The 17908-nt window shown below is 41.2% G+C and overlaps 1 protein-coding gene across 1 annotated transcript in view; it reads right to left on the reverse strand.

The window, feature by feature from the left end:
* The window catches only part of NF1 (neurofibromin 1), a 5218972-nt gene that overhangs the window by 942011 nt on the left and 4259053 nt on the right, over window positions 1-17908 (reverse strand). Inside the window, exons 40-41 of the mRNA XM_044054637.1 lie at window positions 15041-15181; window positions 14483-14762 (exon numbers count right to left, since the gene is read on the reverse strand). Coding sequence (XP_043910572.1) covers window positions 14483-14762; window positions 15041-15181 — 421 coding nt within the window. The remainder of the gene's footprint in view (window positions 1-14482; window positions 14763-15040; window positions 15182-17908) is intronic.

Raw genomic sequence — 17908 nt, forward strand, 5'->3', positions numbered from 1 at the left:
TACCACACTTTAATAAAACAATAAAAATTACCTCTAGTTAGCACTTTCATCTCAACTCTACAGAGACTTCTTCAGACTGAGGTTAACTTATACAAATTCCTTTTTAAGGCTTCAATTGTCACATGGTTTAAACTCATCACATGATACATTCACTTTAAAATGTCACTTCCTCTTACTTCCAACTTCCAAAAAGCTAACTTTGTGAAAATACTACAAAAAATTAAGAAAAACATTTAAAAATACACTCAGGAAATACTTTATACATTTCCTAAAATACTTAATACATTTGAAAACATTTAAGAAACACACTTTCACCAACATACTACATTATGAGATCTGACCACAAACTAATCACCCTGGATATACATATCCCACCTCCACCCCCAGCACAAAAGACCACAGTGAAAAACTTCTCAAAAGCAGACTTCACTCTTCTTAAGACTGAGATGGTATCCTTTAAGCCCACTGGGCCAGTGGATACCACATCCCAAAATGCTGAATCCTTCACAAATGCTTTCTATGGACATCTCCAAGAATGCATGGATCATGCAATCCCAAAAAAATCCAAGTCCCTCTCCACCAAAGGCAAGCATCCTGTCTGGTGGACCTCAGCCATTAACAAATTGTATAACAAAAGAAGGAAGCTACTGCACGACAGAGCAAAACCCCATAAAGGGAAGACATCTCTGATCAACACTAGCAGAAAACTACGTTCTCTCATAAAAACATCCAAGGCCAACTTTGAGGGAAAAATCGCTAAGGACACTAAAGATAACCACAAAGCCTTCTTCAGCTATGTTAGAAAACTGGGCGGAAACCCTCAGATATGCTCAGAGTTAGTTCACAACAACAAAAAATACACTGAACCCACAGATATTGCCAACATTCTGGCTGACAGGTTCAGTGCAAATTTCTACCCTCCCTCACCCCCAAAAGAAGAAATACTTATCCCAGCTGAATGTAATCTCTCTGTCATCTCAGATGTCCAGGTGAGAGCCGCTCTCAGCAAAGCTAAAAACACAGCATCAATGGGACCTGACGGTATCCCGGGTTGCGTGCTACGTGAACTCCAAGAGGAGCTAAACCCGCACATAAAAATGATATTTAACCTTAGCCTTACTACAGGATATGTACCTGAACACTGGCGTACAGCAACAGTGGTCCCACTCCACAAAGGGGGTACCTCTACAGACCCTGGAAACTACCGCCCCATAAGCTTAACCAGCCTGGTCTGCAAAGCTATGGAAAGAATCATTATGGAACTCATAAACAGAGATATTGGAGAGCTACAGACACTTGACCCCACCCAGTTCGGCTTTGTAAAGGGCAGATCCTGCCTTTTGAACCTGGTTGACTTTTTCGAAACAGTCACTAGAGCCACTGATGAGGGCAAAGCAGTCCATACAGCCTACCTGGACTTGGCTAAGGCCTTCGACACAATACCCCACTCAGGCATCATAGATAAGCTCAAAAGCTTAAATGTAAACCCTTATGTCACTAGATGAGTTGCAAACTGGCTAAAGGACAGAACCCATAAAGTTAAAATCGCTGGAGCAATGTCAGACTCAAAGCCAGTCAAAAGTGGTGTCCCACAAGGATCTGTCCTGGGACCCCTCTTGTTCGGCATTTATTTCTCAGATGTTAAAGCAAACATGAGAGGGTTGTGGCTGACAAAGTTCACAGATGACTGCAAACTAGGCACCATAGTCGATACACCAGCGGACACATACATCCTACAAAAAGGCCTCACAGAAACGGACAACTGGTGCCGGAGTCATGGCCTTAAACTAAATACCAAAAAATGTATAGTCATCCCCTTTGGGAAAAACAAAGTACCCACAAATTATCACATAGACAGCAACCCACTGAGTACGGAAAAAGTAATCAGAGACCTAGGGACCCAAGTTGACAGCGACCTCTCATTTTACATCCAAGTTGACAGCGACCTCTCATTTTACACCCACGTTGCCAAAGTGGTTAGAAAAACATTCTACCTTGCACACCTTATCATGAAGGGATTCACATCCAGATCCAAGGATGTCATTGTACCGCTATACTCCTCCCTCATCAGACCCATGATCGAGTACAATGCCCCATTTGGTATGTACTCACACGGCATTTGCAACAGCTGGAGAGACCACAAAAGTACCTCACCAAGAGGATCAAGGGTCTCCAACATATGTCTTATTCTGCCAGACTAAAGAAACTCCAGCTCTATTCAGTAGCATACCACCTTGCTCAGAGGTGATCTCTGCCTGACGTACAAGGCCATGTCCAATCAGGAACTGATGGACATGCTCCACCTCAAAAAATCCAAATCCATCAGAACCACGAGAGCTAAAGACTTAAACCTCGGCACAAGTATGAATAGGACATGCTGGAGGGATAGATTCATAACCCAGAGGCTTCCCATGCTCTGGAACAAGATCCCAGTTCATGTTAGGCAGAGCCCCTCACTGACTCTCTTCAAGAGAAATCTTGATGAGTGGATGGGAGATCGTAAGTTTACCCCAGGGATCACATCTGTGTCACTATTAGACAGTGGCACAGTAAAATAATTCTATTATATAAGGGGACCTTCACTGTGTCACTACTACACAGAGGCACATTAGTCTAAATCTATTCTGTGCATTTTGTACCATTTTATGGGGTGGCGAAAGCTACATCACTATGGCTAGGCTTACAAATGCCCCAGGGCAGATAGCCTAGTACTAAACTATGAAACTATACGTTTTTAAAAAGTATTACTAATGTTTGAGCCTCTTTCTTTTCAAATGCATAACAAATTCCTCCCCATCACTTAAACCTGGTGGGAAGAAGGCATTAAGTTTGACCTGCCATAAGTATTCCAGCCAACCCAGCTCTTCTTCTATATTCATAACAGTAGTATCACTAGGAAGGGTCTGTACTACCAATAATTTATATTCTCTTTTACAATTTTTTAACTTATAATGTTTGCTTAAAGCATTTTTTTCATCCCCTCTCTGTATGGCATATTTGTGCTCATAAATCCTTCTATATAGCTCTCTAGCTGTTCTGCCAATATTTCTGAGGAATCTGTGTATAGAAAGTTGCACATACTACAATTAAAGCATCTTATCATCCCTCTCTTATTTGCTACTTCCTTTGGTTTATTTAGTTTAGCCTGAAAGAAGTTCTTATAACTTTTAGCCCTCTTTTGCACAAACTTTGGTTGTTCACCTATTTTGTTAACTATTTTACTATTTGATTTAAGCACTCCCCAGTTATGATTTATCACCCTTTTTATTGCTCCTGAATCTACACTATTTCGTATGGTCATTGCTGTTCTATACTTACCACATGAACAAATAGAGATGAGCGAAAAAAGTAAAACAAGAAATGAATCTTGTATGACATAATATAAGTATAGAACAGCAATATAGGATGCTTTAATTGTAACAGGTTCATAGGTTGATACCAGGCTATATGCCCTAGGGCATTTATCAGCCTAGCCAGAGTGTGTTTGGCTTTCGCTTCCTGCAGATGGTGCAAAAATCCGGTCTGGTCTTTTGGAGATTGTCTCAACTGTGTCCGGCTTCTAGCATGCCTGCTTAGAGATCAAACCAATGAGCTCATCAGTGGGTGGAGTTACCTAGGAGGTAGATGGATCAGACCCAAAGACCTCCAGGAATATCATTTCCCCTTGGGAAGGGTCATCAGTAAAACAATCACCCCTCTGTTTAAAGAACTCTAGGATGTCTCCAAATGAGATATCTTCAGGTAGAGATATTGGGGACCCTTCTTTGTCATCAAAATCTGTAACTCAGTGACAGACTCCTGAGGGGAGGTCACGTGCCTCTTCTTGCACTTCACTCTTCCTAGGGACTTCTTCAGTGGGGGTGCTCCAGAGAAGTATAAGAAGAAATATTAACCTGCTGGATATCCTGGAGACTTTGGGACGGCTGTCACTGTACAGTAGAATGATGGGGCTCAAGGCACAGAGACATACGAGATCCAGAAGTGAGATTCGAGGGGGAAGGAACCATCCTTTCTGCAGAGGCAGAGAACACTCTCCCCACCACCTCAAAGGCAGCATGCTCTGAGGAGAGGGAAGGCAACGGAGCCCGACAAGCCATGATTCCTCCCAATCGGCTCCTCCATCTACATAGGCAATACACCCAAGCTACCTAATGGCGAAGCTCTGAGGGGCAGAAATGACTCCAACAGCTTCAGAGTAGTCTCCAACACCTCAGATCTGACAGGGATGCTTTGAGTTCGAGAGTCATCCTGCTCTGAAACACTCGGAGAAGGTGCCCTCAGAGAAAGTCTCGGAGCAGAAGATACTATGAACTTCGGATCCAATGCGGATGGTCCCAGGAGAATCAGATCCAAGGGCTCCAAAACAATAGGATGGGATCAGAGAAGGAGCCAAAATCAGTGGTGTAGTACTAGTAAGAGCTTCATGACCCAAAGGAGTAGGAGCCAGAAGAATTCCCATCTGAATCTGCGCCGAAGGAAAATTCCTCCTCATTCTATTCACATCAGACTTGGTCAGACTTCTGGAAGAATGGGATGATGTCACACAAGAAACCTGGAGTGCTGACAGGATTCCAAAAAAGGAGATTATACCCGAGAGGGTTCTGGATCTATGGTTGGGGGGGGGGGGTAACAAGTCCTAGGTAATGACTTCAGATCAAAAAGGTTAGGATCCAAGGAAGCCAATATACTTTCCGGTGCCAGCTTTGGAAAAGGAGCAGGCTTTTTTCTTAGGAAGTTCCATCATTGGATCCGAGGATGCAGTTGAGGATTCAGATGGACCCAAATGCTTTCCAGCAAGCTCCTTTTGTTTATATTTGGGGGGTGGTTGAGCCCCAGATAGAGGTTCACAGAAGAAGCAAGGTAGTAAGCCTTTCAGAAATAATTTGTTTTTTTTTTTTTTTGTCAATGATGGCAGAGCGATTAAAGGACTTGCAAATTTTGGAATCCATTTGAAAATGGTCGAGGCCTACGCAACAGTTGCATAAAAGCATGAGCATCCGAAAGCTGTAATTTGTGACCACATTTCTGACATTTTTTGAATCCCAAAGGCTTTTCAGACATAATAACAAGTTATGATAAGAACAAAATACTTTTTTTAACTCACTAAAGAGAAAAAAAGAGAAAGAGGGATACAAACAATGGTATCAAGAATACATTTAAACATGTAGAAAAGAGGAAGATAGGTTTACCAACAATGGTAACAAGAAAAACACAAAAGTGTAGGAAAGGGAGGTAAAGTAGAAGCCACAATAAGAGAAGTAATCTATGAAAATGTATAAAGATACAAAGATATAAATACAGTAACATTTGACTTGACTCTGAAATAACTAACACCAAGTTAGGGAACTCACAGAAACCACCTCCAAATGCAAAAGCAGCAAATGAGATCTGAGGTATGTTAGGGAATAGAGCCTTATGGGTAAGCAAGGAGCTTGAGAGTTTGTTAATGGCCAAGATCTGAAAATAATGGCTGAAATCTGAACCAAATTGTTGAGGAATGAATGAAAACTGACAGCAGATCAATGTTTAACCTTTGTTTTCTTCTTTACAGCTATTTTAAATGACAGATCTGGAGAAGGAATACCTTCCCCATCAAGAGGTCTCTTTACTAGACACATCCAGCAGCATCCTCTTGACCGTCTCTGTGCTCCAGTAATGGCGGTTCTCCCATGCCAGGCATGGACAATGGAACAGCCAAAGAGGATGTGGCTAACTCTCAGTTCACGGCAGTTAAAAGAACTAAACATGAGGAAGCCAGAGAGTTAAGTAGTCTGAGGAATGACTGCTGGCATCTGCAGTCACCCACCATCAGGTGAAGTGAAGACCAAGCCCTTGGAGTTGGCAAGTACTTTCTGGGAAGCAGTTTTTCCTTTCTAGGACTATAAGAATAAGAACCCATTTTGTGATCAAGGAAGACGCTTCGGCTGCATTCAAAACCACTGGAACTAGTCTGTTGGAAGATAAGGTGCCAAACAGTTTGCGGAAGTAGCACACATACTTTCACAAACATAAAATGTACCAAAACACTGACACACAAACACAAAATTCCTGTCAGAAACCATTTCAGAATAAAATTGCTCTAAGAAAACAACGGCAGGTAAATTGTCACAGTTTGAATACAAGCACTACTTCATTCCCTGCCCCAGATAAAACACTTCCCAGAAAAACTTTAGTTTAAGCACTAATAAAATTACATAAGCAGTAAATATTCCTACAAAATAAGCCCCCAAATCAGCTGAAGCTAAAAATAACGGTCCCTAACATGAAACTTCCGATAATGAAAGAAATACTGGGTTTCTCAAAGAGCCACGACATCTTAAGTAGATGAAAGTAAAGCATACATTGTTTCTACGTATAATAACATAGACTAAAAAAATTAATGTTCTGTATGGAAGGGTTCCCCAAAGGGGACTTATCTGCCAAAAAGGAGCCAAAGTGCCAGCTGCTACTTTTCTGAAGATTCTGAGATACGTCTTCATTAGGCGGCAAGAAAGTACTGAAGACTTTCCGCTTTGACTACTGATTTTCCCTCCTCCAAAGTGAAAGTATGGAAGGCTGGTCAGTTACTGTGTCTTGGGCAAGACACAACCCATATAGCCTAAAGGCTACTGAAGGAATATGAATGCTGAAAATCAACTATTCATCTCTGCTAGAGTAACTTTGAAAGAAGGCAGGCAGTTTGGTACACGAGATTTGTTTCAGTATCTATTTTGGGAAGAAAATACTGATTCATTCATGAAGATATACTTATCTTATGGAACATCATGCATGTTGGATTGATGCATTAAGACTGTAATTCAGAAACTCCTTTGGTATCAGCCACCATGAAGAGAGTTTTCCAAGACACAAACTTTGATGGTTCAAACAAAGTAGTTAATATCTCTAAAACAAAGTAAGCGTGTCAAGGTGAGTCAGAAGAGCAAAGCGTCTCTGAAAACTTTGCAAACTTTCAAAGTTTCCAGTGATAAGTTAAGCACCCTGATGAAAATATGAAACTTCTGCTAAGTGCAACTAAGCTCATCAATGGTCACCTGGACTGCCAGTCTAGTAACTATCTAGGAATCTTATCTACTGATGGCATAGAGGACTAATATTCTCTATGGTAAGGTGGGAGGGTACAGGGTTGGAATCCTTTATGGAAATAAATGGCTAGGCTTAAAAAAGTCATCTTAGCACTGTTATAATAGGTTCATAGATAATTACTAGACTAAGAGAACACTTCATATCAACAAGCTTTAAGTAGTAATTAAGAACTGTGGGAACAATACATACAAAGGAGGAATGAGGTTTAAAAGAAGCCAGGACTTAAATGAGCCATGTAATGTCTGACTGAAAATTATTAGCTAGGTTATAAGTGATGTATAATGTTTACAATTGGGCATGTTTCACTATGGTTTGTGATGTAAAATCCTTGCAGCTAGGACTCTTTGTGGATTGTTTTCATTTATATACATGTATGAATGCCTACGTTGTAAGTGATTGTTTAATAAAGATGTTTATTGTTAAAAAAAAGGTTTAAGCAGCAAAGTAGAGCTGAATACCACTAAGATTATTTTCAGATACACATTTAACAGCAGATGTTATGACACAGCAAATGGAGAAAAAAACAGCAGTAAAAAGATTAAGAGAAGAAATATTCCTGCATCATGACTCTCAGAACACAATACAATTACTCATCCATTTACAGCTCAAGAAAGTACAGTTGTGTACCTACCATAAATGTAGATGTTCGAGTGTATTCACTGTTGCAGTCATTACACTTGGGTTATCCTACTGGCAGGCTACCCGCAGTCGGCCTGAATTCCAAAGTCTAGGTCCGGCGTCGGTTGCTGTCGCCTCTTTCCTGACGTCAGTGCGCCAGGGGTATAAAAGATGCAGCCGACGCCATTTTCTTCAGTTTTTCTTGCCCCAGATGTCAGGTGCCCCCAAATTGGTAGGCTGAAAATTATGCCAATAAGTATGCATGCACAAAAATAAACATTTCCTTCATCTACAAGCAAATACACCACATAGGTTGTATAGGATAGAGAAGTACAGATAAGTCCCAGCAAAGAAAAGAAGGATGGTGGGTGGGTAACCTGGACTGCAACAGTGAATACACTCGAACATCTATATTTATGGTAGGTACACAACTGTACTATGTTCATCGTGTTTCACTGTTGCAGTCATTACACTTGGGTTGAATCCCAAAGCTGAGGTTGGGTGGCTGGGTCTAAATAGGATTAGGAGAGGCTATAAGGCCCTGCAGAACTGCAGTGGCAAAGCCTGCTCTAGATTTAGAGTAGAGAGGTAAGTGGTAGTGCTTAGTAAAAGTGTGCACTGAACTCCAAGTTGCAGCCTCTAAAATGTCTTTGGTTGGTACTTCTCTGAGGAAGGCTGCTGAAGTGGCTGCTGCTCTGGTTGAGTGAGGCCTAATGCCCTTAGGCACTGATTTGCCATGTTGTGAATAGCAGAAACGAATGCAGTGGCCTATCCATTTTTAAATAGTCTGCTTTGAGATCGCCTTTCCTTGTGATCCTGCAGCATATGCTACTAAGAGTTGCTCAGTCTTTCTGAAAGCTTTAGTTCTGTCCAAATAGAAGCGTAGCTGTCTGTATATGTCCAAAGAATGCAGGAGTCTCTCACCCTTATTCTGTGGGTTTGGATAAAAGGTAGGCAGATGAATGGTTTGGTTAAGGGCCACACTGGACATTACCTTAGGCATAAATGTCTTGTTCATCCTCAGAGAAACCCTGTCTGGATGGAAAATGATAAAAGGTTCCACAGTCATGAGTGCCTGCAACTCTGAGACTCATCTTGCAGAGGTTATTGCTAGGAGCAGAGCTGTTTTCCAAGATAAGAACTTTATTTCAGCTGTATTGGCTGGCTCAAAAGGCGGCAGTGGGAGTTTTTCCAAGACATAATTGAGGTCCCATGCAGGTATTGGTGCTCTCCTTGGAGGTCTTATGTTTTTGGCCCTTCTGAGGTACTGTCTTAGCAACGGATGTGAAAAAATTGGTGGTTCCATATTGTAATGAGCTGAAATGGCAGAGGCATGGATTTTAATTGATGAAAAGAATAAGCCTTTGTCCAGCATCTCAGTCAGGTATTGTAAAATCTGAGGAATATTTGGTACAATCATGTCAATTCCTTGTGCCTGGTTCCCAGCATAGAATCTTTTGCATTTTTCTGCATAAGATATTCTGGTACTGGGTCTCCAGGCCTCCAAAATAACATCCATCACTGCTTTAGAGAGAGGTGTGTTCTGAATGGCTACATTATCTGTCATGCTGCCAGATTTAGGGTTCTGAGTTGGCTGTGCAGGATCTGATTGTTTCGTTGGGTCAGTAAATGAGGAATTAGAGGCAATGTCCAGGCTGGGCCTTGAGACAAGCTCTTTAGGATTGGGTACCAGTGCTGGCAGGGCCAGTCTGGAGCAATCAGAATCATTTTTGGCTTCTCTTGTCTAACCTTTAGAAGTACCTTGGGGAGAAGAGGCAGAGGAGGAAAGGCATATACTGTTAGGGTTTTCCAGCTGAATGATAAGAGCATCCACTTTTCATGCTTGCTTGTGATACGTCCTTGTGCAGAATCTCTGTCATTGGCAGCTGTGAGGGGAGGCAAATAGATCTATGTCTGGGCATCCCCATTTCTTTATTATCATGCTGAAGACTTGTGGATCCAGTTTTCACTTGTGGGGATCCATGAGGTTTCTGCTTAGTTCGTCTGCCAGAGTATTTTTCTTTCCTGACAGGAATTGTGCTTGCAGGTGTACTTGATAAGTCAATGCCGTGTCCCACAAAGTCATGGCTTGCCTGCAGAGGGAGTAGGAATGAGTGCCTCCCTGTTTATGTACCACATGACTGTAGTATTGTCCGTCCTTATCAGTAGTTGTATTGGATGGAGTAGATCCTTGAAAGCTGTCAGGGCATTCTGAACAGCTAGCATCTCTTTTTGATTGATATGAAGATGCCTTTGGCTTGTGGGCCATGTGCCCTGAATACATTTTCCTGCCATGTGGGCCCCCCAGGCATAATCTGAAGCATCTGTTGTTATTGACTGCCTGGCTCTGGGTAGGGTGAATGGCTGTCCCTTGTTGTGGTGACAGGCCTGTGCCCACCATCGAAACTCCTGTTGCAGGCAAGGAATGAGGGTAATTAATGTTTCCAGGCTGTGACAATGTTGAGTCTAAACACTTTTTAGATACCATTGTAGTTTCCTCATATGCAGTCTGGCATATGGAATTAGCAGAATGTAGGATGCCATGAAGCCCAAAGCCTGCAGAATTTTTCTTGCAGATAACTGGGTCTTTGTTGCCAACATTTTGAAGTAAGAGTCAGTTGCCTTTGTTTGTCTGGCATGAGATAAGCCATCTGGACAGTTGTATTTAAGCTTGCGCCCAGGAATATTATCTCTTGAGAGGGTACTAGTTTTGATTTCTTTTTGTTTACTGTGTACCCTAGGCAAATTAGTAATCTTTTTACAAACGCCAGATGCTTCAGTAGAATGTCCTTGTTCTCTGCTTGAATAAGGCAATCGTCCAAGTAAGGATATATTTGAATTCCTCTGTCTGCAAAATGCAATTACTGGTGCCAGGCATTTTGTGAAGACCCTGGGCGCAGTAGATAAGCCAAAGGGCAGTGCAGAGAATTGGTAGTGCATTGAGCCAGCTATGAATCTGAGGTATCTTCTGCAAGATTAAGCAACAACTTCCAAAAAAACTGTTTGCTCCACCGCAAAATTGACACAACGTACCAGTATAAGCACAATTTATTCTCTAGCGCCTCGGCTACAATAAGCCTTCAAGATTGTCTGATTGAAATATGCAGGTGTGCCTCTTTTAGGTCCAAAGTTACAAGCCAAGCCTTCTTGCCCAGCATGGGCAGAAGCTGCTGCAGAGTCAACATTTAGAATTTTGGAACGTCCAGAAATGTATTTAGAATAGACAGGTCTAGTATTGGTCTCCAGGCTTTGTCTTTTCTGGGTACCAAGAAAAGTCTTGAGTAAAATCCTTGTCCCTGCTCTTGCTGTGGTACTTGCTGAATGACCCTCATGTCCATGAGGGAAGAAACTTGTTTTTGTGCCTCTGCCCATTGATTGTGTGGCAGGTCTGACATACCTTTTGCCCTTGGCAGGGTGTAAAAGTGGAACCTGTAGCCCTGGGACACTATATTCAAGACCCATTTGTCCTTGGTGATCATGTGCCAATTTTGAGGAAAAAGTGCTATTTTTCCCCCTAAGGGGGGGGGGGGGGCTGCCAAAAGATAAGTGCTTGGTGCTGGCAGAGGAAAGTCATTGGGACTGTTTCCTGTATGGCTGTGATTTGTCTTCTCCGCTTTTGGAGGTAGAAGCGCCCCACTGTTTAGGTCTGTATGAGCCCTGGGGCTGGGATCTGCCTCTGCGGCGTCTGTATCTGCCTCTTTGTGGCCTGACACTGGAAAGGACCAATTCTTTGTAGGCCAGTTCCTGCTAAATCTGGGTGGCTGTACCTGTAAGAAATCCTTTACTGTTTGCATAGATTTCGCTTTGTCCTCCATTTTCTTCAACACCTCCTCTGCTTTAACACCAAATAAGGTATCATGCTGTAATGGAGCATCTAATAATTTTGCTTTAACATGATCAGGCACATTCTGTTCCTTTAACCAAGCATGCCTCCTAATGACAGAACCCGTAACTGCAGCCCTGCACGAGGCCTCCAGAGAATCAAAACCACATTGCAATGTATGCTTTCCCACTTGTTCAGTTGCATGCAATAAAACCTGCATTTCCTTATTTTCTGCACAATCAGAATTTGATAACATTTTCTGTTTTAGCAGTGACATTAAGTATTGCTAATATTTAAGCATATGAAATTGACAATTTAAAGCCCTCACAGCCAACGTAGCAGAAGTGTAAACCTTTTTCCCCGATATGTCTAGTGCCCTTGAATCTCTATCAGAGGGGATAGGGTTTTTTCCAGTGGAAGCCTTGACCCCTTTGGGACCCTGAGAAATAGTTTCTGGGTCAGCAGCAGGGTTTTTATAAAGAAATGTATGTGAATCTGGAACCCTGTAGTATCTGTCTGGTTTAATAGGGGCAGGAGGTAAAGAGTCAGGAGCAAGTCTGGACTCTGAAAATACATAATCTACAATGTCTAACACAGGAGGAATAGCCAAAGGCCTGTGCTGAGGTAGTAAAAGAAAATTTCTAAGCCTTTTCTTAGATTCTGAGTAGTCTTGGCTCTCCCAGTGGAAGTGCTCCCTCATGGTATGCAGGGTTTTCCCAAAAGAATAATCCTCAGGCAGTGAGGCTGAAGGGATATATTCTTCAGCATCAGAATCCTCATAAGGAGGAAGAGAGTATTCCTGTTCAGTAGAGGAGTCAAAGGAAATGGAAACCTGATCTGAAGATTCATATTCTGTCTCTTGCCTAGGCCTCTTGTCAGGAGAGGGATGGGAACCTCTGATCAAGGTAATTAGGTCTTTGGCCATTTTGAGCATCTGTTTTTTAGGCATGGTAGTCTGTCCAGGAGAATGCTGTACTGGTTTCTTTGTCTTTAGAACTGCTTTAGTCTTTGCTTTGGAAGCTGAAGTAGGCTTTACATATAACTGTGTAGGTCTGAAAACACCCTCAGAAGCCGATGCCTGCTCAGCGGCTCCAGACCCATCTGATGGAATAGTTTCCGAGTGTCCAATACCTTGAGTATCCAGAGGCATAGCTGGCTCCACGTGGGAGTCGTCAGCGGCCTGTGGCTCTGAGGTAGCGGGCGCCAGATGCTGCGAAAGCACCTCACTGAGAACTGGCGACTGGCTTAGCGGAGGCCTCGTCGTCGGTTTTGGACCTCGGATGCCTGTCCTTTTCTTTTTCCTTGCGCTTTTTATAAACTCCGGTCATTGGTTGTTCTGACGGCATTATATAATTGAATCTTCGGCCAAAGTAATGAAAGGCAAAATCGTACCGATGCTTAATAGTGCGTTGGTTAAATCTAGCACAAAACCGACAGCCAGCAACATTATGATCAGGGCCTAGGCAAGGAATACAGTAAGAATGAAAATCCTTATGAGGTATTTGCTTCCACAAGAAATACAATTGTTAACTTTTTCTGACATCTGACTGGAGCAAGAAAAAAGTTTCCCCAATGGGGTACTTAGCTTTAATGAAGACTTCAGATCTGAAATTCGTTTTTGAAAATTTCAGGAGTCGGCCGACCGACATTTCCGAACTGCTTTTGCTTCGGGCACAGCGCGGCAAAAAAGACTGGAGAAAATGGCGTCGGCTGCATCTTCTATACCCCTGGCGCACTGACGTCAGGGAAGAGGCGACAGCAACTGATGCCGGACCTAGACTTTGGAATTCAGGCTGACTGCGGGTAGCCTGCCAGCAGGATAACCCAAGTGTAATGACTGCAACAGTGAAACACCATGAACATCAGGTAAATGCATTACCATACTTGCTTTCATAATACAACTGCTTGAACTCGCTAGTTTTTGAACACAGTCTTCCTTTTCCCCCATTCTGTAATCATTACAGAAATGCAGAGGCAAGTACTCATTTTTGGTACAAAAACCAGAAACTGGATTTGCATCCAACTAATGATAACCTCTGAGTTAATTATAATACTTAGCAGACAATGCACTAGTGCAAGGGCTTGCACTACATAAAATACTCTATTTATATTTACAGTCTTGTGGCAGTAGTTTTTACATTCACTATCACAGTTTTGGAAGAATGTCATATGTCCTTAATATTCTGCTGTTAACTTAAACCACCTAGGGTTCTGTGGGTTTCCTCAGAAGTAATTACATGGACTTGATTAGTCTCCGGGAGAGCTACGATTCACTGTGATGATGTTTTCTTTCTTTTTCCCCCACCACAGCTGTCAAGAAAGTGCAAAAATGTAATATTTAAAAGAAATACTAATTTTTCAGTAACTTTAACTGGGAAATGACAACATACATCCTGTAGAAAAGCAGGCTGATATCTGTGCTTTACCCTCCAAAGAGAATATTGTAATAGTTTTAAAATATTAAATTCAGTCTCATATTAAAATAATTTTCAAATTCCAAAGTCTGTGTTCTTCAAGAAAAAGTTTTATAATGGGGAAAATAAGATATCAACATTAATGCACCTCATTTTTAACTCCATGCATAATTTGTCAAAGTTCAGATTTCATATCCATCCTGATTGCTGCCAGTGTAAAACTTGTTGTGGAGATGACAGATTTTTGGGACCTGATTAGTATGAAGAGAAGATACTACCTAACAAATTGAAAACTAAGGCAAACAGTGCTGAAGAACATCCAGTGAATACTGCAATTCGATAACAAAAGTATGTAAGTGGCGTACACTGAAAATTTATAGATTGGCTGGACTGTGTCATGTTTTCATGAAGTCCACATGAACGCAAGGGGAAGATCAGCTTCTTTATATGACTGCATCATGTTAAGAAACAGTTAGTTAGTTCAAACTGCAGAGACAGATTAGCATATCACTCTCATTCATCAAAGTAATACACTGCTACTTACCACAGAAATTTAGCTGTGAGCATGTGCAAAGGGAGTGAATGATGTTGATAACCAAGCCATGTGTGGAAGCTCTTAGAGACAAAGGTCCAGTAGCTACTAGTAAAGTGACCACATGGAAGAGGTAGGGTAGATGTGCCGCAACATCCAGGGAGTTATTGAAAGACAGCATAAGCATGTAACGAGCAAGAATAGCTATATCATCCCACATTAGATGCTGTTCTAATGTGGGGGTTGGAGACAAACAGGTCTTGTCAATTATTTTACACATTCTTCCAATCACCTGAAGACAAAGATAAGAAAATAACATTTTAGATTTGTATAACAACTAAGGTAAAGTGCAAGTTAATTTACATGCAAATTCAATTTTCAAACTAAGATTCCTTAAAAGGACATTCTTCAAAGTAAATGTTTTACTGCAAAATACTGTTTAATGCAACTGCTTAAAGTAAAGTATTTCTGCAAGATATACATACTATGAAGTATTGGCTTACATATATGAGCTTTGGCATACGTAACTGTAATAATAAAATATTATGCTCTTAAGTTGAAATATTTTACCTTGCTAGATACTAGCTTCACATTGTCAGATGCCAAAGCTACAGCGGTATCAGCCATAACTTCAGCTTTTATAGAACCCAAGCCACCTGTGGCACTAGTCTTAATGAAGCTGTCCAAAACCACATCTAGAAGATCTGTAATCTGAAAAGGAAAGAAGAAAATGTTCACTAACAAAACACACCAACATAACTTAAATCTGTTATGATTAAGAGGCAGAAACTTAGAAAACAAAGAATTATGCTGGAGCACTGAAACTTAAGATGCTGGATACATTTTCACCTATGCAGATAGCGTACATCTGATTTTATGATCAGTGTGACCTTTAATTGGGGGAAAGGAGACATAAGAAACCATCTCTTTCTGAAACAGAAGGAGAGCTGATCTCTCTATATTTGTGAGAGTTGCCACAATTAATTATGGTGGCAGTGATAACTGAGGAGTGGCAGCAATGTAGAATTCTGCATAGTGTGTGACCAGAATGAGTCACGAAGGAAAAAAAATGAATTAGTGGAATACTAGTGGCAGACAAGTCTATGTAGCACCTTAGCCACAAGTTTTTCCCCCTCAAAATACTAAGTGTTGAAGTGTGTGTGTTTGTTGGGGGAGATGGGGAAGTTAGAACTGCTAACATTCTATACACAAAGAATACCATACAAGTACTTAACTATTTACTGTGTTTTGGACAGTAAATTACAATGCACTTCAGCAAGGCATGGCTGAAAACAAAATGTTATATAGACCATATCAAAAATAGGTGAAAGAAATGCATTCACAGATACGAATGCTATAACAGTCCACAAATAAAAGTGACTAAAACACACATTTATATTTCACGTATAAACAAAATGCTCACAATAATGTTAAAATAATAAAACATAGTCAATGAAGGGAAAGAGAAACGTTTCTTTAAATGATGTGAAGAGTTAAAAAGTACACTTGTTTGTTCCTGTTAGACCAAAGAAGAATGAACCACACATCACTAAAGGTTAAAATTAACTAGTACAATAAGGCTTAGAAAAAGCAGAATGACCCCCCATGAAGATGCCAGTCTTGATACAAAAAAACAATGATCAATGAATCCCATTCCAGTTTCCTGTCAAAAGAACCAAATAAGTTATTCCATAAGCTGGCATTAAATGAAGGGAAAACCAGTAGTGAAATTTGTGTTTTGGGAACCAAAGATCCGAAATCTCGGTATTTCCTGACACCAAAAGTGTCATCTTACTTCAGTGATTGGCTCTAAGAAAGAAATTAAAGACAAACCATCCTTCATCCCCACATGTACTGGTTAAGCACCTTCTGGGGTGTGTGAAGAGGGACCACTGCTTAGTCTACAGAGGACGTCATGACAGGAATGCACCATCAAATTAACTTTATCAAGATAGGTGCTAGTGATCGTACAGGTATAATTAGATCTCTCTGTGTCACAGACAGAAATTTCAATTCCCTCTTACTCCTACCCTGTGGGATACAGTGAGGACCTTAACTCTGTCAGCTTGACTTATGCTACTCTTGTGTAGCCAGGCACCAACTGACAGGCATGTGATTAAGTGGTGGACAACACAACTGCCAGCATAAGTAGATGCTCCTACTAAAGGTAACACAATAGTTTGTTAAATTCTTGCGGAAGGTCTTACACTAGCATGGGTTGATTTCACTCACCTGCTCAGTCATTTACTTAAACTCCAACACTGATCTATCTCTGTAGATGACATCATAGTACAGCAGAAGAAAAAAGACCTGTGTCTGCCTACTCAACCTTTACATCCAAACTTTATCTTGGAAGGATGAGACTGAGGAGGCTAAACTTCCAGAGTTCAACTTCACAGTCAAGAGGGCTGGGAAATTCAGGGCATGATCCATGTCAGACAGCTGACCATGTGCTTGGGAGAAAGTGCATATCTGGCAACCCTCTTGAATTTATCAGTAAACAAGATGGGAGATCACACTGTCTGGGAACAGCCAAATGTTGTTGAAAATTTAACCCTAGACATGGACTGACTATGGATTCCCAAACTCTTATCTTATCCCGTTTTTGGCTGCTGCTTGAATATGTTTAGGACTCTCCTACTGATGCTAAAGTAGGCCTAAAGCTTCCCTGTATCTGCAATGTGTTGTCAGGATGAAGTGCTGACACTTGCTGCAATAATAAAGTGAGTGCTCTTTCTTCAAGTAGACACTGTGTGGTTCTTAATTCAAATTTGATGATCAACGGTACATACTGGAATGTGTTTAGGCTTTGTCAGTACTGAAAGCATAAACTTTCCAATGAAGAAATCCAGGACCAAAACCCATACTGCATGACTGACGAGAAAGAACTTCTAAGTGTAGTGTCAGGTGGGTTTGCCTGTCACAAAACTACAGTATGTGCCAACAGGAGTGCAGGCAGCACAACCAGACAGGTCAGAGTTCTTTGAAGAGTATGCCAAGACAGGACTGCCAAAAAGGATATTCCAGGTGCCCCCAATGTTTACTTGATGATGACTACCCTCCTTTACCGAAACAATACACTCCCAAGTCACTACAACACTCAGAAAGAAATGTCCACTTTGTGGCAAACTTACATATGTAACCTTGTAAAATAAAATCTGAAATGGAAAGAAATGTACTTTCGGACAGTAAGGGATGCAAGTTAAACAATTCTGCTTTAAAAGCATTGAACCAATGATACAATGACACATTTTCTGGCCATTATGATTTTTCTTTTTAACCTTAGTCATTCAAAGAAAACATCAAACAGAAAGAACTTGTACTACAATAGGCTGCAGGACTAAGAAGCATAATTCTTCACACTCATCAAACCAAGAACTTCTAATTTAATTATACAGCCAAATACTATGAAGGCAAGAAGTCAGATACAGTACTGGT

The sequence above is a fragment of the Protopterus annectens genome, chromosome 13.part0, assembly GCF_019279795.1.
Source record: "Protopterus annectens isolate FY-2018-M chromosome 13.part0, PAN1.0, whole genome shotgun sequence".
Taxonomy (NCBI): Eukaryota; Metazoa; Chordata; order Ceratodontiformes; family Protopteridae; genus Protopterus; species Protopterus annectens.